Source organism: Osmerus eperlanus, chromosome 27 (genome assembly GCF_963692335.1).
Source record: "Osmerus eperlanus chromosome 27, fOsmEpe2.1, whole genome shotgun sequence".
Lineage (NCBI taxonomy): Eukaryota > Metazoa > Chordata > Actinopteri > Osmeriformes > Osmeridae > Osmerus > Osmerus eperlanus.
The window spans coordinates 3,991,518-4,018,791 of NC_085044.1; the positions used below are offsets into that span (position 1 = coordinate 3,991,518).

General features: G+C 47.7%; 1 protein-coding gene across 3 annotated transcripts in view; it reads left to right on the top strand.

Moving 5' to 3' along the window:
* The window catches only part of gria3a (glutamate receptor, ionotropic, AMPA 3a), a 51,286-nt gene that overhangs the window by 22,280 nt on the left and 1,732 nt on the right, over positions 1-27,274 (top strand). The window contains exons 4-16 of one of the 3 annotated variants that reach the window (XM_062453315.1): positions 87-274; positions 7,793-7,846; positions 7,986-8,147; positions 8,692-8,859; positions 9,066-9,170; positions 10,695-10,802; positions 12,716-12,922; positions 14,206-14,579; positions 15,982-16,180; positions 20,348-20,595; positions 21,419-21,533; positions 25,336-25,450; positions 26,888-27,026. In XM_062453315.1, the coding sequence (XP_062309299.1) occupies positions 87-274; positions 7,793-7,846; positions 7,986-8,147; positions 8,692-8,859; positions 9,066-9,170; positions 10,695-10,802; positions 12,716-12,922; positions 14,206-14,579; positions 15,982-16,180; positions 20,348-20,595; positions 21,419-21,533; positions 25,336-25,371 (1,964 nt within the window). In that variant the 3' untranslated portion in view covers positions 25,372-25,450; positions 26,888-27,026. Of the gene's footprint in view, positions 1-86; positions 275-7,792; positions 7,847-7,985; positions 8,148-8,691; positions 8,860-9,065; positions 9,171-10,694; positions 10,803-12,715; positions 12,923-14,205; positions 14,580-15,981; positions 16,181-20,347; positions 20,596-21,418; positions 21,534-25,335; positions 25,451-26,887; positions 27,137-27,274 lie in introns of those variants that run through there. The other 2 variants (XM_062453314.1, XM_062453313.1) reach the window with 2 other exon arrangements.

Consider the following 27,274-nt stretch of genomic DNA (forward strand, 5'->3'; position numbering starts at 1 on the left):
CTCCCCCTCCCCCTCCCCCTCCCCCCCTCCCCCCCCCCCCTCTCTCTCTCTCTCTCTCTCTCTCTCTTTCTCTGTCCTCTCTGCAGGATTTGCCATCCTGCAGGCCATCATGGAGTCTGCAGTGGCCAACAACTGGCAGGTGACGGCTCGCTCGGTGGGCAACATCGTGGACCCCCTGGAGTACCGGCGCATCATCGAGGAGATGGATCGCAGGCAGGAGAAGCGCTTCCTCATCGACTGCGAGGTGGGCCGGATCAACGGCATCCTGGAGCAGGTACTAGACCCCCGACGGCCAGGCGACTGGCTAACTGCGACGCCGGTTTTCGATCCGGGGCTTGAGAATCGCGAGATTGGCAAGCCCCTGTGCTAGGTTGGCAACAGGAAGCGGGTGCAATCTCATCACTGGGGTTTGCGAGACTCACTGGTGCACTGTGTGTAAAGTCGCTGTGGGTCTTTGTACAGGGACCTGGCCTTGTGAATGGATCATCTTATGACGATGATGGTGACGTAGATGGTGGTGATGATGAAACTAGGATTGTTGTAGAAACAGAATGGATCTGAGAACATTCTTTTTTTCCGCCCCCAGAGTGCCAAGTATTGCATGCTTTTAAGGAAACCTTTCAGTTGGCTGGTTCGTTCCTCCAACCCCATTAGCCCCATGCAGACTAGCCACAGCCGATGAACCGGCTGCCCCTCGCTGCTTTGTACTCATTTCTTTTCCATTACCCTGTAACACACCTAACAAGGCTGTAAGTAGGGCCAGAACCTTACTCTGGGCGGCATAATTGCCTCAGACACCACATACAGACACAAGTCTCTTCTAAAAGAGGGCTGCGTTGCAACACAACAGGAATGAATGAATGAAATGGTACATTTGATTAAAGTTGGTTGTTGTGTTTTTGTCTAGCCGAGGAATAAGAGCCCTCGACAATTCTCTCTCTTCCCTGTTACCTAGGTGATCAGACCCTGAATTACCCATTAGGGGTGATTTAGATGTGTTTGTTTATGTCTGCTGTGCAGAATTTGAGAACAGGCCTCGCTTGAGCTAATGCTATTGTCACAAACTCAGTTCCATTTTAGTATCTTTTTTTCGCTACACTCCGAATGATATTAAGTGTCACTTGAACTTCAATTAATTTGAGATTTGATAGCCAACTTGTGATGGAAAGAATATCCCAGCTTGCATTCTTCTTTTTCATGGCTTCTTTAGCACGGCTCATCAAGGTTTTCTAAGTTCAAATCTATTTGTCTGAGGTACTGTGCTAGTGGCAGTTCTTGACTATTAAAACGAATAGCCTATTTTCAGTGCGCGTGAGTGTGTGTGATGTGCGTGCGAGTGTGTGTTTGTGTGTGTGCGTGCATGCAAGTAGGGCAAGTCGAGGTATTTTAGTGATACGCACGCATTACCAGTCAAAGGAGGGCATTTTTGGTCTAGGGGACATAATTATGGAATCGGAAAAACAGTGGCTACGTATTAGCATGTAGAAGTAGGCATGTGCGCCGTACCATTGCGTCTTGCTCCCTAGACCAGGAAAATGGCCTTGGACTTCCACACAGAAAAAGTTGTGCTGGATCATAAATATTTTTATCTGTTGATCTAGTTTCCTCTTCCCCTGGGGTGACCGTATTTGGCTGCACCTAAAGCGGACATCATCATCGCTCCCAGTCTCCCTCTCTCCCGGTTGTTATTGGCAGGGTTCAGGGCTCAGAGGTCCTCCACAAAGGATGGACGGTTCTCTCTTTCCTCTCGCTTTCCAAGTCGTAGCCCCAGATTCTATGTCCTGTCAGTCTGGGCCCTGTTAGTCCCTGTGCTACGAGTCGATGTTCTATCAGTCTGGACTCTCTCAGTCTGTCCTGTCACACTCTATTTCAGTACAGTAAGTGAGAGTGGTGCCACAGTATTGACTGAATCGACCATCCCTTCCATATTTGATGGAAATGAAAGGGGGGAGGATCGTTCCACACTGCCATAGTCCCCATTGGGAAGGCAACAGTAACCTACTTATTCAGAATCATACAATTAGGGCCGTGTGTTGGGATCTGGAATAAGAAATACTGACGAACATCGAAGATCTCGATCGGACGGTTGTCACCATCGATCAAAGAGTGTATGTCTGTAGAGGTGCAGTTCGGCGTGCGTGGTGCGGCTTCAAAACACGACGAACGCGTCGTGAATTCGTTCTCTTTCCGCGCTTCGAAATGAAAGCATCGCAGTATATCCCCCCCCCCCCATCATATACATTCCAAGGCCGTCCAATTGAGCACCCCGTTTCCCCACAGCGTATGAATACTTCAACCTGACATTCAAAACACCGACATACGACACCCCAAACGTTTTTCTTTTCTAACGTCATTTCTGAGTCTCTCAGCCACAAACATAAAACTGAAATGTTGCTCAGCCATCTTTATCTCTACCCCCCCCCCCCCCCCCCCCTTGCTCCGAGTCCGCTGCTGTCTGGGCAAGGGCAGGAACCGCGCTGAGCTGGGTGTTGCTGGGCTGAGCCGGGCTGTGATGCTGCAGAACCATTAGCCTAAGTATTCCTCTGGGGAATCTATTCTAATTAAGCAGGCTAGAGCAGCAGTTCTCGAGCAGCGCTGGGTCTACACCCAAGTGCTTTCCAGTGGATTTGGCTCCCCTTAAAAGCCGTCTCGCTGACTGAGGCCTCTCTTTGCGGCTGTCGTATTAGAGTCATTTGTCATCGGACTCCTTAGAATGGGAACTGCATCCCTGGGTTGAGGATTCTCTTCCCTATCCTCCCCAACATCTGTGTCTCTCCATTAGATGAAACGGGAATATATTCAGTCTGAAGATATCATGGCTGCATACACGTAAACTGTGCAAATACACCAAGCTGTGTCCAAAGAAATTGTGACATTTGCTATTTGTTATGCCATATACTGATAGTATCATGCGTAATACTGATGAATGGATGACTATGCACAGCAAACCCACACTGCCTCTCCTGTCCTTTCCTTTCCTCTCTCTCCTCCTCTCCTCTCTCTCTCCTCTGCTCTCCTCTCTCTCCTCTTCTCTCCTCCTCTCCTCTCTCTCTCCTCTGCTCTCCTTTTCTCTCCTCCTCTCCTCTCATCTCCTCTCTCTCTCCTCTGCTCTCCTCTCTCTCCTCCTCATCCGCTCATCTCCTCTCTCTCTCCTTTGCTCTCCTCTCTCTCCTCCTCTCCGCTCATCTCCTCTCTCTCTCCTTTGCTCTCCTCTCTCTCCTCCTCTCCGCTCATCTCCTCTCTCTCTCCTTTGCTCTCCTCCTCTCCCCTCCTCTCTCTCCTCTTCTCTTCCTCTTCTCTCCTCCTCTCCTCTCTCTCCTCTGCTCTCCTCCGCTCCTCTCTCTCTCCTCCTCTCCCCTCCCCTGCACTCTGTGCTGGTGTGGAATTCCAGTCCACTGATGGGAAGTAGCTGCTCCTCTTGTTCAGCTCCAGAGGGAGGATCTGCTGCACATGGCTTTCTTCTCGTGTGCCTCGTCCCTCCCTTCCTCTCTCTCTCTCTCTCTCTCTCTCATCTCTCTCTCTCTCTCTCTCTCTCTCTCTCTCTGTCTCCCTCTCTCTCTCTCTCTCTCTCTCTCTCTCTCTCTCTCTTTCTCTCCCCCTCTCCCCTCTCTCTCTCTCTCTCTCTCTCTCTCTCTCTCTCTCTCTCTCTCTCTCTCTCTCTCTCTCTCTCTCTCTCCCTTTCTCTCTCTCTCTCTCTCTCTCTCTCTCTCTCTCTCTCTCTCTCTCTCTCTCTCTCTCTCTCTCTCTCTCTCTCTCTCTCCCTTTCTCTCTCTCCTCTCCTTCTCCCTCTTTCCCATCCCCCCTCTCCCTTACTCTCCAATCTCTCTCCTTTTTTCCCTCTACTCTCTCTCCCTCCACCTCTCTCCCTGACTCTCCACTCGTTCTCCGTCTCAATTCCAGCGGGTTACCAGTCCTCCGGCCAGGATTACACCACTGTGTGGCTTTATCATTGATGAGCAGCCTGTGGGAGATCGGCCTCCATTCTCTCTCTCTCTCTCTCTCTCTCTCTCTCTCTCTCTCTCTCTCTCTCTCTCTCTCTCTCTCTCTCTCTCTCTCTCTCTCTCTCTCTCTCTCTATCTCTCTATCTATCTCTCTCCCTCCAGGCCTCATCCATTCATGCTCTGCGTCGTTCTCCACTGAGGGGATGAGGAGGCTGAGGCCGTTCAGATGGCAGGAGAGCCCTTCGGGGGAGGGCAGGCTCCCAGACCCCACAAATCAACGCATAAAGGCCCCGGCATGCCCGTGCAGGAACGAGCTCTCCGAGAGAGAAACGATAACCGCCCGGTGGAACGGCGGGAGGCGCCAGGCGACCCATGAATTATAAATGGGGAAACATCAGGCTCCTATGGCTGTGGTGTTAGTGGGGGGGGGTTGGGTTGGGGGTGGCGCCCCCGCCTCCGAATCTGGGCTTTCTCTCTGGCGCTGACACCATGCCGACGGTCTGTGATGTTGTCTGTCTAGAGAATTCGACGACGTGCCAAGGACCTCGGTTCAAAATGGCCGCTCTCAGAAAGCTTCTCCCTCCATCCCCGGTGCCGAGTGATCTTGTTTTTCGGGGCACATGGCTTTGTGTGAGATCCTCCCTCGGGCTAGGAGGCTAGGAACTATTTATAGTAGGCTGATTGTATGCCGTTAAGGGGCGCCGTGTCCTACTTACGCAAGGAACCCATATTGAAGCAAGTGTTGATGTGACGACCCACATAATGAAGCGTCCTTGAGACACCCAGACGTCTCCTGCCACTCCTGGAGCATCCGGAGAGACGCTAGCCCCGCCAGACGGCAGGATAGGGAGAAGGCGCCCTGGGGCAAACCGATATCGCACTAATTATCGCCGCTCGCACCGACGACCAACAATCCGTTCGTTTGATAGGCGACCGAGGCGCGGCTGAGACCTGATGAGGTTTCGCCACGGCCACCTTCGACGAAGCACGCCAAATGTTGGCGGGAAGGTCAGAGAGGATACAGGGTTTTTTTCTCTCGTGATTCATGAAAAACTGTCACTTTATCATGAATTCCTCAGGGTCACAAGCTTGTGGTAACAAGTGCAAATCTGCCGCAAGGTCGTGCTAAAACTCCACAGACTAATACTTATGAAGGATCATTATACGAAGGGTTCTGTACACACACAGCTCAGTAGAGGGTGAATCTTCAGGTTCCACTGTGGTTAGGGATTAGAAAAAGGTCCAGTCACACTGTATGAATACACGCACGCATATCCCTTGAGCACAACGTGAGTAGGATCTGTTTTATGTAACAGACACAGTTATCAGTGACAAATAATAATGTCATTTTAAGGAGTCTTGAAGCTCTCCGTGGACTTGAGGGTGTTTCGGAGTCAGTCGTGGTTAGCCTCTGAGCTGAGCTCATTGCTCACAACCCTCCATCTCATTTCTGCCCTCTGACATTGGAGAGAAAACGATACAGCTCATATGACAAAATGTGATATATTTCAGTATTCCACAGTCAGACACCATATAGGAAACTTAAGAGACCCTATAATTTTGATTGGATTTGCCAGATCTCTAACACAGAACAATCCTAGACCACACAGGGCCATTCTAGACCTCGCGTAAGATGGCAGAGCAGACCAAGTTACAGTTAATGACCACACACAAAAATATCCGACCTCCTCATGAAAGCCAAGAAGAGATTTTAGAGGCCTCCATAGAAGTGAATGGTCTGTGTTATGGCAGGATGTTCTTCCGTGACTGTCGAGACGGGAGTGTGGCCTGTGGCTCAAGGCGTTGTAGCTTCATTAAGTGCTTGCTGTGTTGTCACACTTGGGCCACCGTAGTTCCTTCTCACATGGATGGATACCAGATGATGGGCTTTTTTTTGTTCCCTCTTCTTTATTAATTGAACTCCTCAAGCATGCATGCATGCCTGCCTGTCTGCCTGCCTGCCTGCCTGCCTGCCTGCCTGCCTGCCTGCCTGTCTGCCTGTCTGTCTGCCTGTCTGTCTGCCTGTCTGCCTGTCTGTCTGTCTGCCTGTCTGCCGAACCACAACCAAATGGGCTGTGAAAGGATATATAGGTGTGTTGAATTCAACAATCAAACACACCCACACATACGCACACATAAACTGGGTTCCCACGCACGATAAGACAATAAGCAGGAGACCTTCCAGGATTGTCCCCTGAGAAGGAAAGTTTGGGGCGCTTGGACCCGCTGGGGTTACTGGCAGATGCGGGGAAATGTCAAACACAATGAAATCACTCAGCACATTCCCTGGGAAGGGTAATAGGATTTGGAGAAGGAAGGGAAATCTTGCAGGATATGAACGTGGGGGGGGTACACATTTGTGACCTTGAGGATGGAGGACGCCATCTTCCCTCCAGAGACAATTATGAGATATTAAAGCAGGAGTAACCAGATGATAGTGGAAGGAACAAGTGCGAATGAAAGAACTGGTAGCAGAGAGAGAGAATGGGGCAGATGGGCCATTCGCAGATGAAGCTCGGGATCGTTTGTGAGGATGCCCTTTAATGGGATCAAACACTTGGAAGGCAGACAGTGTCCTTTTTTTCGGACAAAAGCACGGCGCGCAGCCTTCGTGACATTGAGGGAAGAGAGGGAGATAAGTGAATACAATACGCAAGGTAGCACAACCTGTGTTGCTCACTGTGGTTTTGCCCCTCCCACTGATTGGTTGGATCACGAAACGGAACTGGAATGTTCGATTCATTTTCATTTGAATAGAAAAACATGGGCTTTTTTTGCTGCATTGGTCTGGTGTTCTTCGTTTGGGTAGATAGACCTTGATCTATGTCTCTTCACAGAACATTTTGAAGTTCGAGGTAGCATACAGATTGCACCGGACACCTGGAACATACTCCACTCAAAACTGCGGAGGAGGCGTGTGGTAGACAAAATCCCCCACAGACACTGAAAGGCAGGAAGGAAAAAAACTCACCCACCCCCTCAGAACGGTATTTTCGATGAAAGCCTCCACATCATGTGAGATGGAGAGAATAGGAGAGGGGGCTTGTGGATTTAGTAAGCTGGGTCATTAGTGTAAACACATTTACATTCACATTTTACATTTAGTCATTTAGCAGACGCTCTTATCCAGAGCGACTTACAGTAAGTACAGGGACATTCCCCCCGAGGCAAGTAGGGTGAAGTGCCTCGCCCAAGGACACAACGTCAGTTGGCATGACCGGGAATCGAACTGGCGACCTTCGGATTACTAGCCCGACTCCCTCACCGCTCAGCCACCTGACTCCCAAACACAACAGCAAATGTCTTTCTGTATGCGTTTTACAGGGAATATTTTCTGTCCTAATTAAGTCTATAAAGCAGCCCTGTGGTAGCCATAGCAGAAAATGGCACAAGAGCGCTTTTTGGTTCGAGGACGTGTTATGAAAGGCAAATCTCTCTGCAGGGCCCTCGTCCTGACCTTATTCTACTGGCTGACGGTAATGCGAAGGAGCACACATTGTCATCACAGCACCAAGCCTCATGCCCACACACACTCTGAGAAACACCCGAGCACTGCCATGTTTAAGAGAAAACATGTTCACACACACACACACACACAAACAAACTGTGATGAGGCTTTGAATTAGAAATCCAATTAATCTGTGTTTTCCAGTGCAGGTTACAGCTTGGGCATCGTTGTTGCATTCATTTCCAGTTTGCCAATGAAGTGTGGCGTTGAGTCACGATAGCAGAACCCGATGAGACACATCCTGTTGTTTGCATTTTGTGCTGTCCGTGGAGTCCAGTGCCATAAAGTACACAATGTCCCATCGGACAGTAACTTACCTTAGACTTTCTTTACCCCATTGTAGGTGGTGACCCTGGGGAAAAACAGCAGAGGTTACCATTACATCCTCGCCAATTTGGTGAGTCCTTTCACAGACCCTCAGAACATCTCCATTTTCACATCTTCATCTCCTGGAGAAAAACCCTTTCTGCTGTGTTGCACACCGCGCCGAGGAACCGAGTTGTTCTCCGACCGCTAATGATCTTCCTCTTCTCCAGGGCTTCTCCAACATAAGCCTGGACAAGGTGTTCTCCGGCGGAGCCAACATCACTGGCTTCCAGATCATCAACGCCGAGAGCCCCGTCGTCCAGCAGTTCCTCCAACGCTGGGAGCGTCTGGACGAGAGAGAGTTCCCCGAGGCCAAGAACACCCCGCTGAAGGTACCTGCCCGTGCCGAACGCTCCTATCTCCTCCAACGTTCTCTCCTTCTCCTCCACTTGTCATTTGTCAAAAACTTACCAAAGGCTCAAAAATACCACAAGGAGTGTTACTCAGAACTAAAATACGGCAGATAATCACTCGAAGGAGAAACATTTGCCTTCAAAGCTCTGTTAAACTGTCAGAGGAACACTTGAGTTACTGCTTGTCAGCTGGTCGCCCAGGCAGCCAGGCGAGTTTCCCTTTAAAACGATGTACTGTCTGCGTATCAGACGACAGCCGTCTGAAAGTACTTTCTTTACGGCTTCAGCCTTGGGGCTGAGTGTCGTCCTGTTATTCTCCCTGCTGTCACCGTCCGCGGCGAGCCACCGACCGCCTCGGGCGCGTCCGCCCTCAGAACTAGTCGCGGAACAGGTGTCACCTGCCGCTTCCCCTACCCCCTCTCCCCCGTCGAGAAGGGGGGGCGAGGCGCGGTCAGACGAGGCTAGGTGTGCTCCGGTCGCCACGGTGTCCTCACCGGGTCGGTCCGCTTGCGCTGTGTTGCAGTACACGTCGGCGCTGACCCACGACGCCATCCTGGTGATCGTGGAGGCGTTCCGCTACCTGCGGCGCCAGCGGGTGGATGTGTCGCGGAGGGGGAGCGCCGGGGACTGCCTGGCCAACCCCGCGGTGCCGTGGAGCCAGGGCATCGACATCGAGAGAGCCCTCAAAATGGTAGGAGGGTCCCCAACCACAGAGACACACGGCCCACAGCAGTGCTGCGGTAGTATTGGCCTGCCCGCCTCTCTTTGTGTGTCATTCATATTGTTGGATGGTTTAACTGCTTTGTGTGGTTGATTTTTATCTTAGTCACCAAAGTGAATGTGAGGGGGTATCTTGGTGTGGAGGTTATTAGGGTTGTCTGTGTTGATGCGTGGCAGGTCCAGGTTCAAGGTATGACAGGAAACATCCAGTTTGACCCGTTTGGGCGGAGATCGAACTACACCATCGACGTGTACGAGATGAAGTTGGGGGGGGCGAAAAAGGTGAGTGAACAGACAGCTCGGAGCAGCAGCAGAAATGTGATCATCTTTTATAATGATGTGTTCAAATCTTTGGTGAAGTATGTAGGTCAACTTTATATCCCAGTAGATTTGACATCCAACTGTCTTTTTCAATCATCCGAGCAGTGTGTTCTCCAACTGTCAAACGTAAACAGACACATTCAAACGATTTTCAAAGCGTAACACCTCAAAAGTGAGCCTCTGTTCTGTATATCGCACAGTACCCCAAGCAGGTGTGTGTTGAGCAGAAGCAGAGAGCTTTGTTGGCGAGAGAGGACAGTGTAACAGCTTTCACCTGTGCCGGCTTCTACAGTATTAATTGAGCTCCTGACTCCGGGGTGTGACCCGGGCTGGTGTGTCCTCTTTGTGCTCGGTCATAACTGGGCCAGGGCGGCCGGGGGAGGTACAGTCCAAGGCTGTCAGCAGTGATGGATTGGCCAATAAAGCAGACACACTCTCACACGGCGACACACACACACAGACACATAGACACACGCGCACGCAGCGACACACACATAGACATGCACACACACGCACATGGAGCGAGACATACACACAGACGCATACACACAGGCACACCCGCACACAAGAACACACACAAAGATACACACAGAGACACAGAGACACGAAAGCATACACACACACGCAAGCAGACACATACAGACACACACACACGTACAGTACATGCGCTCTCAGTGGCCAACACAGGGCCTGACAGCATGGTAGGTCACCAACACTGGACACTGATTGGGTGCCCTCTAAAGTCTGGCACCAGGAGGAGGTGTCTCCATACTGTCTATCCTAACCTGCCCTCACGGACAACAGCAATACTGAGGTACAAACCCACTGGGAGAATATCTGAAGTAACAGCGGCGAGACTACTACGTAAGAGAGAGAGTGCACCTTGCAGGTCTTGAGGTATTAGAAGATATATAGTTGAACTGAAGAGGACAGAACGGAAATAAAAGCAGAACATATGATTTAACTGCTGACATTTTGGAAATCTCAGCAGTTAAATCTGGATAGGTTCAAACACACACGCGCTAGCACAGACAAAACATATTTAGTGGTAGCACAACTTCGGCCCAGTCTGTAAACTAGATGACGAGAAGTCCTTATGGCTTGAAAGCCTCAAGGCTGAATAATCTGTATTTAGTCCGTCTATTTTGCCGGTATTAATATTGCCTGCATGCAGACGTTTCCCTGCTTCCTAGTTATGTAAGGAACAGTGCCTCTGCAGTGAAGCCACAGGGCAAAGAGGGAGATTAGCTGGGAGTTGAATGCCTTTTCTCTCCCTGCTGTAAGTTTAGCTAGGGTTATATCCAAATACCATGCCAGTCCAGGCTCGTTATCTCACACACACATCACACAGTCCCACAGTTCTTATAATGCCATGCTAGAACCTTCCAACGTCACTTGGAGGGTTCTAGAGAGCTACTGGCTAAATGTTTTTTGTTGACTGCTTGTTTTCTTGTGATAACATTGATCTTTTTATGTCACTTTCAGATCGGGTACTGGAATGAATACGAGAAATTTGTATATATTATGGATCAGCAGGTCACCAACGAGACTGCTTCTGTGGAAAACCGAACGATTGTGGTCACTACTATCATGGTACACTTTCCAAGCAGATTTTCAATGTTCCACCTAAAAAAAGAATTCTGCCAATCAAGGTCAAGGTGTCCATTGTTACATTCGGTCCTAGGAGGGCAGAACTATTTTCTTTTGTGTTGCTTTCCATCCACTCACTACATGTTGAAACAGTCGATTCACCAAGAGTGTTTCAACTGTATCCGTGTGGGTGACAAAGCATTTTAATTTATCATCTTACGGTGGCCTGTTGTAGCAGTGACATCACAATAACGGCTTTGTTAATGGTAATGATAGAGACTAGACTTCATCTTATACACATTCAGTGCATAACGTAGAACGTAAGTAAAAAAAAAAAAAAAAACCTGTTTCTTACTCGTGAAGTAAATGTTCAATGACATCTGGGAGAGACACACAAACGAGAAGGATAAATTGTTTTCTTTGCCAGAGATGCAAGATCACCACACATTTGAGTAGGGTGGAAATAATCCGAGGCTCTTAGATTTGGGATTTGATGACCTTAATCAAATCTTTCTTGAATTGTCTATTATCAGTTCTGTACTGAAGTATAACCACGCATCCAGGCTTCCTTTAATCACCCTTCTAGCTTGGCTCAGACTAGGGCAAGGGTTAGGGCTAAACAGACAGGCTAGTGTTAGCCACCAGAGAAAGGGACGGAGCCATTTAAGGATGGAGACAAAGAGAGGTTGTTCAAGTTAGGTTACTTAGCTCACGTTGGTCATTTTTAAATGTAAAATAAGGTACGCCTTATCTTACATTTAAAACCGTGGCCTTCTTTCTGACTCTGCCTATTATGTGCGCATCTTAGGCAAAATCAGAATACGAAAGTCGGACATTGTCATCCTGATGTCTCGAGTAGCATGTCATTTTCATACTCATTAGACAGCATCACCGTACCTGATTAGACACAAGACATTCAGGCAAGTGTTAGGAGACCATAGCAATTACCATAGCCATTCATGTTGTGCCTTTTGTAGTCTTTTCACATTTTAGGCAATCATCTCATTAGATGTTGTCATTCGCTGTCTACGACTGTCTGTGGAAGACCTCCCTCTTAGCACAGGGGGTTGTCAAGATACTATCAGAACAGAAAGTGATCGACCGGAGTTTCACCCGGGGGTGGTCTTTCATACTTGTGCCATCGCCTGGGCTGGTATTGAACTTGGAAGAGATATCCTCGGAATTCTGGAGACGAGGGGCCAAAAAAGGGCCGCAACCTCCATTTTTATGTCGTCCAACACTTTCCAATGTATCTGTCTGTCAGATCAGCACTCAACGGACGTTACGTCATAGGGGGCCGTATTTGATGGTGTTGAAAAGGAGATGAGAAGGTCCCTGTGCTGTCATTGACATTTACTTGACGAAGGGGAACATGTCCCCGCGCTCCCAGGCAACCTGCCCCCCCCCGCCCCCTCCTACAATGCCAATGCAGAGCAAATGCAACCTCCACCCAGACCCCGTAGCCTCTGCCGTCCGACGGGGTTAGCATGAGGGAATCCTGCTACTTAAACACCCCCACCCCCCCCACCACCCCTCCCCCCCCCCCCCCTCCCCCCCCCCCCCCTCCCCCCCTTTGTATACCGCCCAGGCCTCTGGCTGTGGCCCTGACGCTGCCATTAGAGGCTTGCTGCGTTTGGCTGTGGATCCGGGTCGGCAGCACCCTTGACAATGCCCACCCGGCCTGCCCTTCGCCCGCGTGGCGCTTCTTTTTTGGCCCAAGCGCTTCTGTTTGTGTCCTCGGTCTGTGTGACTTTTCCTCGTCTGTCTGTCTGTCTGTCTGTCTGTATGTCTGACTGTCTGCATGCCTCTGTGTGCATGCCAGCAGTCACGGCCTTGTGCGGGCGGAAGGAGGTCTGGCCCGGGAGCAGACGTGCGCGGGCCGAACTATAAACCCTCGACCTGTGTTTAATTAACAGGAAGCTCCCTACGTGATGTACAAGAGAAACCATTTGCAGATGGAGGGGAATGAGAGATATGAAGGCTACTGTGTTGATTTAGCTTCCGAAATAGCGAAACATGTGGGGATAAGATACAAACTGTCGATAGTGACGGACGGAAAGTACGGCGCCCGAGACCCAGAAACCAAGACGTGGAACGGGATGGTGGGGGAACTGGTATATGGGGTAAGTGTCTCTTCTGATGTTAACACGGAGCCAACATGGGGAGCATCGACTGCCAGTAAATAATGTAGCATCCATCCATCAAGAACCTCATATAGCAAATACGAATGTGTCATGTTATTATGTTTTTCCAAGTAGAGCTTACCAAATAATACTCATTTTATGTCGCCCATAAATCATGCTAAGCTTAGTGACTGAGTGTGGCAGGTTGTGAATCACTACATGTCTTGTCAGGGGAGTTAGCAGTGTTCTTCCTGCGTCAAACACCGACTGCAAAACGCTTAATGTTTCATAAAGGAACAATGACAGCAGCCTGGGAGCTGGGAAAATGAAAAAAAAAACGGAAAAAAAAACATCTGCTTGTCAGTTTGAATTTAAGCCATGCTTTGATTGCATCTTAATTTAACATGAAAGAACGCATTGCCGTCATAATGATCATTTTGCAGAATGCTCTGCGCCTCTTGTCTGAGCGTAGAAAGAGTGAAAGATGATCCTCCGTTGTAATTGAGAAGCCCTGAGACACCTCATTGCATCAACAATAAACACGAAGGACCCTTAATATACCATTCATATGTAAATTAGGACGTGAGGTATAGAGCGTGGAGTGGCTACGAGCCGTGTTTGGCGGAGAGACCCTCCTACCCAACCCTAACTAAGGTCGTCCCAAGTCGTTGTATGCAATTTACATAGTAATAAGTCACTGGCGGATCCAGCTATCCATTTTAAACCTAGGAGACTATCGCACGAACATTTATTACCTTGGCGAGATATTATGCATAAGGCCTGCGAAGCTTTGAGGTGAATCTAATATACCTGCTGCTGAATACAAAAAGCAGATTCACATTTTTCAAGGGCTGTTTGGATAAGCTTTTTCAACTTCTTTCTCCACACTGTAGACCAGGAATGAGTAATGTGCTCGGTGGATTAAAGGCAAAGACAGTCACCGCTGACGCTAACTCATATTGACCCATTTTAATATGGCAGGTTCTCGCTCACCACCTCTCAAATGTATTTGACACATTCTTCTAATCCATGATCATTTTTCATAGTGTCCCCCATTCAAACTGGGTTTCCTTTCAAAAATGCATTATTGCCAAAGGAAATGTTCAAAATTGCCTCATGACCGGATTGCTCTCTCTAGAAACAATCAAATCCACTTTGTTTTGGGTGGGTCATGCCATCGTTTCAGGGGATTTTAGATAACGCACTGATAGTCTATAGTATGTGTCGCATGTCTTTTTCTCTGGAGGACTAACCCCGTACTGTGCCTGTTCTCATTTTTCCAGAGAGCCGATATAGCCGTCGCACCGCTTACTATTACGTTGGTACGGGAGGAAGTGATAGACTTCTCTAAGCCTTTTATGAGCCTGGGGATCTCCATTATGATAAAGAAGCCTCAGAAATCCAAGCCCGGCGTGTTCTCTTTCCTGGACCCGCTGGCCTATGAGATCTGGATGTGTATAGTGTTTGCTTATATCGGCGTGAGCGTCGTGCTCTTCCTGGTCAGCCGTTTCAGCCCCTACGAGTGGCACCTGGACGAGAACGACGAAGCCAAAGACCCCCAGACTCCTCCGGACCCTCCGAACGACTTTGGGATTTTTAATAGCCTGTGGTTCTCCCTGGGCGCCTTCATGCAGCAAGGATGCGATATCTCACCAAGGTTGGTTCTTGTGTGACTTCCTGTTCCGTCAACCATCATAGATCATTCTCATCTTCCTCCTCTGCATTTTATGGTCATGTGACATCTCCATAATGCCATGGTGCATATATGTTATTTTGGGGATCTGGTTGTGCTTCTTTTTTTTTTTTTTTTCTGCCCTCCACTCACCCTCGCCTCACCTCCATCCTCCACCCTCCACCCCTCCCTCATCCACCTTTCTTCTCTCCTCCCCTGCAAGCATGCCATCACACCCTCCGCTCTCAGTCCAATCTCCAGGCTGCATGCTAGCAGTGGCGCATTGCATCCACAAAATAACTTATATTCACCATGCCGGGGACTGTAAAATGCACAGGGTCATTACAACCGTGAGTAGCTGCCTGCGTTTCTCATGACTCTTGGAGGGCTACCGTGTTTTTGCTGCATGTCCCATTTTACGGTCATCAGCCTGGTGCATATAATGTATTTAAAGTGGCGGCCATTTTGAAAAGCATTTGCACTCTGATGAAGCGCTTTGTGTGTCCCCATTCGGCCCCCCCATCACGGGCACGCCCCCTCTTCCCTCCCTTCCATCCAGTCATTAAGTCCATCTCTTCACTCCGCGTTGTCGCTGGTGTTCTTCGTTCCTCCCCTGGGGGGGCGTCGTTGTTTAGGCTGGCCGTCCGGCTCCTGTTGTCTGGCACCGGATTTGTAGAGCAGCATTGAAGATCAATGGGAGAACGTTCCGGAAGATGTCGATCCGAGAGAGAGAGAGAGGGCGGGGGGGGATAAGTCCCGTGTCCCGTGAGCCCGGGATAAAGGCCGTTAATTATCGCACGGAGATCAGCACTTAGAAACATGGATCCGCTTGATGTTTATCTCACGTCGTCGATGTTAGCTTTCGCTCTCAGCTCTCACGCCCGGAAATGATCTTTGTTTACCTATCGGAGTCCTATTTGCTAGGTGCAGTGTTCATTTTCACTCGGTAGATAGCCTGAGGACTTTGGAGAGATGGATGACTACCAGTGAAAGGTGGTGACCTCATTTTCACCCTGTCCAGAGGCAGACTAAGCTGTGTTGGCTTTGAGTTTTGGCTCATTTCTTGGGCTGTACGCCCAGTCCACCGTACAGCTGCAAAGCTGAGGGAAAGGTCTTACTTGTTTCACCCTGTCAGAAGAATGTTAACTACACGACCAGGTATGTGAGTGATATTTGCCGTGAATCCAAGATCATTCCGGCTCCCAGGCATTTCAGTCAAAGGGAGCTGTGAAAGACGAGGAGGCGGGGGCTTCTCGTTGCCCCCCGTGGGGGGGGGGGGGGGGGGGCGGGACAACGAGACACCCCCCCCATCCTTCACCGTCCACCGGGATTGGACATCCTGCTCTCACGTCTCTCTGCTCTCCCGCCCCCGCCTTTCTCTCCTCAGGTCGTTGTCGGGGCGTATCGTCGGGGGCGTGTGGTGGTTCTTCACCCTCATCATCATCTCGTCCTACACGGCCAACCTGGCCGCCTTCCTGACGGTGGAGAGGATGGTGTCCCCCATCGAGAGCGCTGAGGACCTGGCCAAGCAGACCGAGATCGCCTACGGCACCCTGGACTCAGGCTCCACCAAGGAGTTCTTTAGGGTGAGAACAAGCAACGAAGCTTAACCACTGAAGCGTGCCAGGGCAAGCTTCCTCAGGATAATAACCCAGATCTTTAAGAGGGGTCCTGCACCTGTCTGAGTGTGAATTTGCCAGAGAATGTCGCCGCCACGCAATTAACAAACGGCTTATCAAAAGTTAACATCTGTCTGTGAAAGATTCCCCACAGGGTGCCAAGCCTCTGTAGTTACCGCTTCAATCACTGGTTTTTCAAACCGAAACATCAAAAATTGAACAAACTGAATAATTAACCACTGTAGTTACTGTACGAGGTGTACATGTACAGTTAGAGAGGAGACATAACAGCTTGCCCCATCCAATGGATGTGCGCGTTCATGATTTGTTTGACGGGATGACAGGCCGCGGTTTGTCACAGGTCGGTCTACCGAGATAATTGACAGGTGTTTAGGGACTTCATAATGAGTGACCCAGTTCCCGCCTCGCTGCTTGAAAACTGGAAATGTCACGACTCAGCAGTCATCCTCGAGAACTTTTAATTAAAACCGAGGATAGGAGTGAAGGGAAAAAAAGGCCTCAGATTAATAGAGGCGAGATACGTTTTAAATACGTTCTTCAGGAAAGATGTGCTGGTTAATTAGAGTCACGTAGCCACAGGCCAACGGAAATCATCTGTGATGACATGCAGGCTGGTGATTCCTCAAACGCTCACCTTCAGCCTGTCTGGATCCTCACAGGATTTAGATCAAGCGCTCGTGCCAGTCTCCCAGTTCCTGCCTCTTGGCTTTGTTGTCAAAGCATTTCAGGAATGATATTCTGGATAAACTGCGGATAAAGCGGATAAACTGACACTGAGTATGGTGTTCGTTTCGCTGTAAGCTCTTTCGTGGGGTCGGTGAACGTGGAGGAATGGGAACTCTTTTGTCTCGTTTCAACAGGACTTTTGTTGATATATCATCCTCCGCCGTGACCCGGTCCTCTCCGACTGTCACAGAGGGAGCTGCAACATCTCTGGTTCAATAGGTTGAATTTTAATGGAGCTCACTCTTTTGTATAGGGAGTCAGTTGGCTGAGCGGTGAGGGAGTCGGGCTAGTAATCAGAAGGTTGCTGGTTCGATCCCCGGCTCTTCCAAATGACGTTGTATCCTTGGGCAAGGCACTTCACCCTACTTGCCTCGGGGGAATGTCCCCGTGAGGGGGGTCAGCCGTGCATAAACAATCATTGAAATGTTGGTGGACTGCAGATTGAAGTCAAACACAGCCACGCGGCCTTAAACATTTACATTTAGCAGACGCTCTTATCCAGAGCGACTTACAGTAAGTACAGGGACATTCCCCCGAGGCAAGTAGGGTGAAGTGCCTCGCCCAAGGACACAACGTCAGTTGGCATGACCGGGAATCGAACTGGCAACCTTCGGATTACTAGCCCGCTCAGCCACCTGACTCCCTAAAAAAACAACAAATGCAACATAGTAATTGGAATGGGCATAACATTGAAGGCGGACAGAGAAGCATGCATTTCATAAGAGCCAGAAATGACACACTGTTTACACAGTATGGTCAAGCTTGTCACGGAGTATTATCGTCATTTAGTATAATTTACGCTAGCAGTCCCTTCGACAGAAACTGTGCAGATGTCAAGCTTGATTAAATCCCGGGTCTAAATCCATTACAGATCCAGCTTCTGTTAAATTCTTTATGAAGTTACCCATCGAGTTCTTGTTCTTTAATTCGGATAAGATATTTGTACATTTCTCTCTACATTTTTGTATATCGGATGTGGTGCAGCCCTCTATCGATACACGAGATCACTTGTCTGAATTTGCTTTAAGTGACAACAAAGAGGGCCCTCACAGGTTTCCCGCGTTGACATTTCGAACACCTTCTGTGACATTTACTGGCTTCGCTGGGTGCAGTCCTCCATGTCGCCTCCATTGTGTAAATGACCTCCCTCCCCTGACCTTCGCTGAAAGCCAAGCCAGCTCCTCTCTCTCAGTCTGCTGGGTACCTTCCACAGACCTGCGTCCAAGGCTCCTTACAAAAGGGACCCCCTTTTTTCCCTCAAAGGCAGAGGACTAGATTTGATCTCCCTTCACTGGAGAGACATATGAGTGGTAGCTGAAAGCCGGATGGTAGTGACGTCCCCCCCCCCCCCGCCCCCCCCTCCCCCTTTTTCTCACAGAAGATCTGCCCTTGATCGATACACACACACATAAGGCTTCAACATCTGCTGGTGCATAAGATGCAACAGCTTCCGACGACATTTCCCACTGAGCCACGTCACCCCCTCGATGGCTTCCCATATGGTGTCCCCCAGAACCGTTTATGTGACTGTGTGGGGCAGGGGATAAAACGCACCTCTCTTGGGGAGGAGGGCGGTGTGTGTGAGGTAGAGGGGTGGGGTGTGTGTATGTGTGTGTCCATGTGAGAGAGGCAGTGTGGTTAGGTAAAGCTGCTGTCTGCGAGCCAGTACATTGTGTTTACTGTGAGAGCAGACTTAACTGTCACACCATGTGATGTGACAATGACATGACTGTCTCTGGCCTTTCTGAACATGAACAGGGAGTTGTTTGGTGGGGTGTGCCAGCACAGGAGCAGATGGCATATATGCATATCACAGAACAATGTTTTGACTGCAGTCTGCCATTTTTCTGCTGTTCAATAATTAATTTGTTTACCCACGCTCTCATTTATTTCAGTCTCCCTTATCGGGGCGCATCAAAGAGATGTGTCCTCTGGGCGTCCGACGCCGCCACAGGCCTGATCCAGTCGAAGGGCTCACCGGGTTCAGGTCTAACGATTAGCATTTCCCAACCGAACTTAACAGAATGTGCAGGCGAGCTAAGCAAGAGCTTCGGCCCGATAAAGACAAGACAAGCAGTCAACAGCGCTCTGGGCCATTCGGCTTACGTAAACGATGGGCATCACGGATCAACTGCGTGGCGTTGTCTCCTCCGACGCGTCACTCCTCGACCTCGTTTAAAACGATCGCGAGAGGTTAAGACGGCGAGCCTGAGCCAACGTAGTCGTGCCCCACCCCCTTCTGGGACACACTGTAGAGCGCTGGAACTTTCTGGAACTCCCACAGGCTCTAAAGACTGTCGGGGAGCACATCCGAAATGGCGCTTACGGCACAATCGATACGGATTAGAGGAATTAGGGATGCTCAATGCTAATTTTGCCCTTTATGTGTGTGTGTGTGTGAGAGTGAGAGACAGAGAGTGTCTGTGCAATTCCTACGATTATAGCAAACGCTAACCCTTTAACAGCCAACAGTTGGCCCACTACTGCAATGACATACCTTGTCAGATCTGTCTGGCTTAAGATATTCCTCCTGAACCATCCTTATGTTGTGTGTCTTCTCCATGATCATACCTGGCCTGAAGTTAGAGTTGATAGTCAATGAAGTCGAAGCTACGTATTTAGGAACTCAAACACTATATTCAAACTGTCAATTTACAGTATAGTTTGCGTTTTAACTAAAATTAGATACCTTATTCGAACGTTTTCTATTCATATTCACTCTACTTTTTTCACGAGTGAAAAAACTTCCAAACCGGCAAGTTTTCTCTGAGGCAATTCTTTCCCCCACTGGCTCGGCAGAAGGTCACATTAACCTACTTTAATGCGGCGTCCACGTTTGTCCTTCTATTGTAGACTGCCGTGTTCTCGGGCTCCCCGGAGACCAGCAGTCAGCCACTCAGTGGCCATTTATAGCTGCTCAGCGTGAGTCAGGGCAGGGCTGTGCGCAGCACGTCATTTAGCTCCTCCAGGTGGCAACCTAACGATCCGTGCAGGTGAGGCCCCGAACCCTCCCAAGGTCAAAGAGCATGCTGACTCACTTCCTCTCGACCTCGGAGGCGGGAGGCGATGTCGAGAGGAAGCAGGTGGCCGCGCTCGTTCGAGGGGGGGGGGGCGGCGCTGATGAGATACACGCGCCCTCGGTTTGTTTGAAGTGAGCCGGCAGTTTGTCAGACCTCAGGCTCTCGGTCGGTCGGTTGGCTCCTGGCCCACTGTGTCACATCCTGTCCTCTGAATTCTGGAATGACTTATGGATACTTTGTGTCCACCTGTGTGTGTGTGTCTGTGTGTGAGAGGGGGGGGGGGCGTGTGTAAAAACTGTACATTTGTCGGACGGCACAATTGATTAATTATTGTTTTCTCTCTTTCTCTCCCCCCCCCCAAACGCAGCGCTCCAAAATAGCGGTTTATGAAAAAATGTGGTCATACATGAAATCGGCCGAACCGTCTGTGTTCGCAAAGACAACACCAGACGGGGTTGCCCGGGTACGAAAGTCGAAGGGCAAGTTCGCCTTTCTTCTCGAATCCACTATGAACGAATACATTGAGCAGCGGAAGCCATGCGACACCATGAAAGTGGGCGGCAACCTCGATTCTAAGGGCTACGGTGTGGCCACACCGAAAGGCTCTGCATTAAGGTGGGTGGGATAATATAACAATGTCCTCCTTGTTGTTATAGTATTCCACCTACCCTGATGTCTCTGTTGTCTTTCCTTCCTTACTCCTCAACCTTTTATTTTTTATTTTTTTATTTTATTTTTTGAGGTCCATCCAGACGTTAACGGTATTTTGAGTTCTTTTAACCTAGCCTAGACCTAAAATGCCATTTTTATATTCTGTCACGTCGATGCGGTTTGTTTCTCTCTGTGTTTTCTTCTTTTCTCCACCCCCCCCCCCTCTCTCTCTTCTTTCTCTGGGTACAATAGTCATATTTACTTAATCCATCTGTTTGTTGATGTCCCCCCCCCCCTCTCCCTCCCCCCCCCTCCCCACCCCGTCCTTGTTTGTGTTCCTGTTTTCCCCTCAATATTTCCCTCCCTTCTGTCCTCTGTGGTGACCCTCGGGCAGTTTTGCATTTGCTTCCTAATTTAACAGTTCAATGTGTTTCCTGACTTAAACTCGCTAAAAGCTGCACTGTCACTTGTGGTGAATGTTAACGTGCATGCCCTGTGTTGTCGTCTACTCTATTCTCAGTGACGAAACTGTCCCCATCCCCGCACCCTTCAGTTCTTAGCAATGTAACCCTCCATGCCACCTCTCTAATATTTTACACTTTCTTTGCTGTAAAACGATTCTTACCTCTCCCCACCGGTGAAATTCTTTGACCAATTTGTCCTTTTCGTGCTCCCCTTTTTATAAACCATTGATATGATTATGAGTACTGCTATTGCTAATATTCTACGTATTAGATTTCTCACGGACCTGTTCATTTTCTTACAAGTCATGTTTTATCGTTTCAAGAAATGCTGTTAACCTGGCAGTGTTAAAACTGAATGAGCAAGGCCTCTTGGACAAATTGAAAAACAAATGGTGGTACGACAAGGGAGAGTGCGGCAGCGGGGGAGGTGACTCCAAGGTCAGCCTCAATGTCACCAAAGTCGGGTATCGTAGAGTAGAGTAATCGGCAAGGCTGTCATCACTGTAACCTACAGTGTTTGGGCCACAACCACAGCCCCAATACTGCTCCCCCTAAAGAAAAACCCAAACCAAAAAAAGTAGCTTTTTTTCTATTGGATCATGCAACTGAGATCTAACTCGGAACCCTTTACTTGGCTAATGGAGGAAAAATACCAGTTAGTGTTTAAGTATTCAGACAGGGGCTAACTGGAAGGGCAGGAATGAGAGCAGAGAAGCTGGCTGTGTCAACCAGTATGACCACACCTGTGGAATACGACTTAGTAGGGCCGTTATGTTGGCTAGGCGATAGGGTTTAGCGATTTGACCTGTGGATGTCAAAAGCCGATTGGCCATTCCTCTGTTTTTAATATCCACAGGGCAATGTGTTGGAATGAAATGTTAAGGTTCTGCTTAATGAAATTTGATAGACATGAGATAGATGTAGATATTAGTGCATTTCCCTTGCAATAACGCCAGCAGGAATGATGGCAGGCCTAATCCCGTAATCAATTTTAATGAATCATTTATCTAAATTCCTTTTGAATATAAAGCACTAAGCTGTTAAGTAGCACTCTCCAAGTTGCCACTAACCTTTGGTGCGAGGGCAGGCGAGGCAACAGCTAGTCTTGAGGGGACGAAGCATTCCAGGCAAACGTGAGAATTCTAATGACAAAGTGATCTAAACGGTCCAAACTTTTGTCTGTCGTACAACATCGTCTCATTTTTGTAAAAAAAAAGAAAAAGTTTCAGTTTGTCACCCCGACAGATTCCTTTTGGCTGGTCTCAGTCCAAGACCGCTCAAAGTCTCTCCACGGCCGGAACCCCTGACCAATGACACGCAGGAGGAGGCTGGGGAACCCCGACCCGACCTTGTGTGGCCGTGCGAGGGCACGGCGAGATCAGCCTCTATCTCACGCGACTCCTCTGCTTGCATCGTGAACGCAGCGCACTCGGGTACATTGCGAGGGACGGGACTGGCTCGCTTTGATGTTGCTGACACTAGTCATTCATTCCTGAGAGTAAGCGGGATATGGATACTACCCGCAGAGCAACACAAAGAAGCCGTCCCTTCCCACTAGCGATGTGTCTCGACGCCTTGGTACAGAGAGTTATGGTATCACACCTGACTGCCACATTTCTTGTTTGTTATTTTGTTCGCAAAAAATGCATGTGTTGGTAATTTAACCGCGTGCTTCAAATATATTGTATGTAATAACCACTGAGCGAGGAATTCAACTGGGCTGAACACGGATCACCTAAATGTCAGCAAACACAATTTAATCTGTTGCTTTAAGTACTATAGAACAAACATTCAGGTTTATTAAATCAATTTTTATGGGATTTTGCTGATTAGTGTTTGGTATAAATATGTGTGTATGCATGAGAATTGGTTCATTATTTATTACCTTTAATCATGTTTTTAAGTGCGTCATGTTTCCTCTGTATATTACAGTGCCTCAGTGTTGTTGCTGTGGGTTACAGGTTTAATATTATGCATGACTTGTTCATATTGTGGGTGTTATTCATTGTTTGTCTTTGTTTTATAGCTTTATCTCCTAGACATATCAAGTTCACAGTTCGTATCAACTAACCCAACTGTGAAGCGAGGAGCCAGCAGATTGACTCCCCTTCACTAACTCCTTAGAAATTGAAACTGGCCCACTGGAACTGCAATATAGTAGTTGTATGCACTTTATCGACTTTATCGAAGGGGAAGTAGTGGAAATATATACAAATGACATAGACATATCATCAGATCTGATTCACTCAGGGCTGGTATTTAATACTGACCACCTCTCCACTCCAGACTATGATAAGCTCTCTTAAGGGAATCGAATAGGTTTTCTTTTTCACTCTGCCCCTTAAGTCGTTGGCCTAGATAAATATTAGGATGACCCCCGCATGTCTCCCTGCCAACAGTAACCCGCACAAGGTCACAGCCATCTGACAGGCATGCGCAGGCAGCCAGCAGCTCATGTCACTTCACGTCAAAGCCTCTGCTAGTGGACTGACACGCAGGAAACAGTCCTCTCCCTTTGCCCGGGCAGCGCGGCCCACCGTTGCTCGGTGACGTCTGCTAATAGCCAACCGGTGAGGTGGTCCACATCCTTGTGAGACACCTGACCTAGTGAGCAACCAGATACAAGTTCCGTGTGATGGAAGACATCTTCTCACATGCTCCTTTGTGTTTTATCGGAGTGACTTTGTGGAATTCACAGCATGTCCTTATTTCGATAAGCCTGTGATACAATGAGACACTAGAATAGACAGTATCATTATGTCGTAAGAAAGGAGTTAGACGCCTTCCTGTTTGGGAACGTAGTGCGAAAAAGATTTCCTCAGATTATTGCCTTTCCTTAGTCACTAGGATTTCTATCTCCCCAGGACCGGTCACTGAAGGGCATAGTGTCCTTTTAAACTATCAGCCAGCCTGTGTCTCATGTCTGTCTACATTATGGTCTGTCTTGGGAGAATAGTGTCCATTCAGAGGCCAGGTTAACCTTTATCTAACATCCCATGGGTCTTGGCTACCATTCTCATAACAACATCCCATTATCCAGGAGCATTATGTAGCCAAATCTGCTGATACTTTTTTGCATACTAGGGAGTCAGGTGGCTGAGCGGTTAGGGAATCGGACTAGTAATCAGAAGGTTGCAGGTTTGATTCCTTGCCGTGTCAATTGACGTTGTGTCCTTGGGCAAGGCACTTCACCCTACTTGCCTTGTGGAGAATGTCCCTGTACTTACTGTAAGTCGCTCTGGATAAGAGTGTCTGCTAAATGACTAAATGTAAATACTAACTTCATCGTTAAGTTCTGAGAGCATCTTTGCAATACATGTGTTTAAAATGTGATATATTTTTGTCAAATTTCAGAAGCTAGAACGACAATACGTTCTCCTCCTCCTCTCTAAATTTAAGCGATTACATTCTCTTTGAAAGAGTGCAGTGGTGAATACAATATATTTCAAGAAGTTAAAGAACACTGGCATTTTTTTGAAAGAAAGTAAACACAGAAATCTAGCAGTCACGTAGATAGCATGATGTCTTACAAACCAATAGCCCCCACAGTATGATTCCTAAACTGTTTGAGCGGGAAGAAATTCTATCTAGCTACAAATTTGCTCTTAATCCATCAGACCTACCTGTCACCACAGGGCAGGTAGAAATTGAAAAAGAGCAACTCTCTGACACCGATACTGTTTCACAGCAACACAGATGTAACAGTATTTTGGCCAGACACAAGCTCTTCCAAATTATGTCTTCGCTCCTACACATTTGTTTGGTAGTTATTCCTATTGGGCCTGCTTTGTGGATGCAAAAATTGGTGTTTTTGTGAGACATTGGCTACCCTCAGCTAGAACAAAATCGGGACTGCTGGTTTTTGTCTATCTGTTAGTCAAGAAAGGGTTCCTGTTAGATCCACTCTGCTAAACATTTGGAACAAAAGCTACATGTGCTTCTAAGATCACACCTCTTCTGTTCATCATTAACCATGATTGTACAGTAGCTATTTATTGTGCTAGTTCTAATTTTGTCTACTTTGAACAGTGTGCCGATTACTCAAAGCGATATAGGTGGGGTCTGGCACGGTAGGGGTAGACTTGGTGTATGACAGGTAACAGCTAGTATTTGCCTGCTCTCTGTGATGCTATGGCCAGGACCCTGCTCTATCGCTTTGTAAAGTATAAAGTAGTTAAAATATTTTGAATAACATAAAATAACATGATATGATGTTATTTATGTTATTTCCCACGTGAAGAACTCCTGTAAACCTTGCAGTATTGAAACTCAGTGAACAAGGCATCTTAGACAAGCTGAAAAACAAATGGTGGTACGATAAGGGTGAATGTGGAACCAAGGATTCTGGAAGTAAGGTCAGTCGCTGCAGGTCTTTCTGTATTGATTTCAAATTGCATTTTGACTTAATTTTTCATATGCAAATATCTGAAACATACATAATCCAAATATACTACTAATACTGTAGCTATACTATTATTTTTCATTTGATTCTCTTTTCCTTTCTTTTTTTTTAGAATGCTACATCTGCCACACGTGAAACACTTTAAACACTAGCATCACACTGTTCTCTCTTACACATACTTCATGTTACCATTACAATTGTTATAGTAATATCATGATTCATTACATGATTATGATGATAAGATTTCAACACATCTTAGACTTGTTATCAAAGGTGCAGCATGCCTTCCAAATATGCAGAATTACATGTATTCATTATTTAATATTATTCGACATTGAGAGCCACAGAATTGTAACCATTATGCTGCTGTTTTGTTAACCAAACTTTTATTGAAATATTGTTTATTAGTGTCCTTACTTATTTGCGTGCTAATTGAGTATATTAAATCCATTACCATCATGCGGTGTGACTTACCAACAAGTTTACTTACTCTGACAAACTCCAAACTGACAGTCAAACGCCACCTGGCCACAGAGTGGGCTAAGTGGTGTTTGACTGTCACGTTTGAAATGTGAGATGTGGCAATAAGGAGACTTTGTTTGCACACCTCATGAAGTTAAAGGAATTCATAAACCAGTTATTTAACTCTCTGAGAAACGTGGGGGACATATGCCACAGGGCTTTTAGCGACTCAACATAGCACATCCTATTGGGCACACTCATAGGGTTAAAATGTAAATGGTAAAACTCTTATAAATACGTTTCAATATTGAAGTTTGGATGTTAGTAGCAGCAAAATGGTTCAGTTCCCATCATGAAATTGTGAGATGAAGTCTGGCGAGGGTACCTAAAAGTTACTGTGCAGTATCAAACTGTAGCAAAGTCAGGGCTTTTTTTTTTTTTGGCGACCTGTACGACATTGACCATCTTCCTTAGAGGTGGCCTGGCAAACAAGCCACAGGTTAGGGTTAGATCAATTCTTTCTATCTACATTCACCAATCCAGCAGGTAACAACAAACAGAGTTGACTCACCTATACTCTTGAAGTTATGGATTGACGGACACGCCAGAGTTATTAGTTACTCGAAGCTTTTGACTTGAGCGTGGGAACGTCATTCACGTGTCAACGTCTGCAGTTTACCTTAGTGCAGCAGTAACCCACAGTAGACACGTCTCCAGATGATTCAGTGTCAGTTTCTAGAACAAACTTTATTTCACTTGGGGATGCCCATTATTCTATCAATAGTGGTGGTCTCTATATTAAAAATAGATTTGATTTAAGGGCCTCTTGGTGGGGGTGGGGGGGCAATGAGGGGATTAGGCTTTCTGTTTGAGGTCACAGAGAAAATGTCCGTAAAATATTCTTAATTCTGTTCTTTACGTTCCCCAGGACAAGACAAGTGCGCTAAGCTTGAGCAATGTGGCTGGTGTCTTCTATATTTTGGTCGGAGGGCTGGGGCTGGCTATGACTGTGGCTTTGGTAGAGTTCTGTTATAAGTCACGGCAAGAAACCAAAAGACTGAAACTGGCAAAGAATGCGCAAAACTTTAAACCAGCTCCTCCGGCAAACACACAGAACTTTGCCACTTACAGAGAAGGCTACAATGTGTACGGAACAGAGAGTGTTAAGATATAAAGGGTATGTGTTTTTATAGTTCTTCATCAGATGTGTGTCTCTGAATTGATGTTGTGTCAGTTCCATGAGCCTTTATAGTAATCTGATTGGCCTTCAGTTGGCTGCTTAGTGAGTGATACTGTAAATACTGCTTTCTTCAAG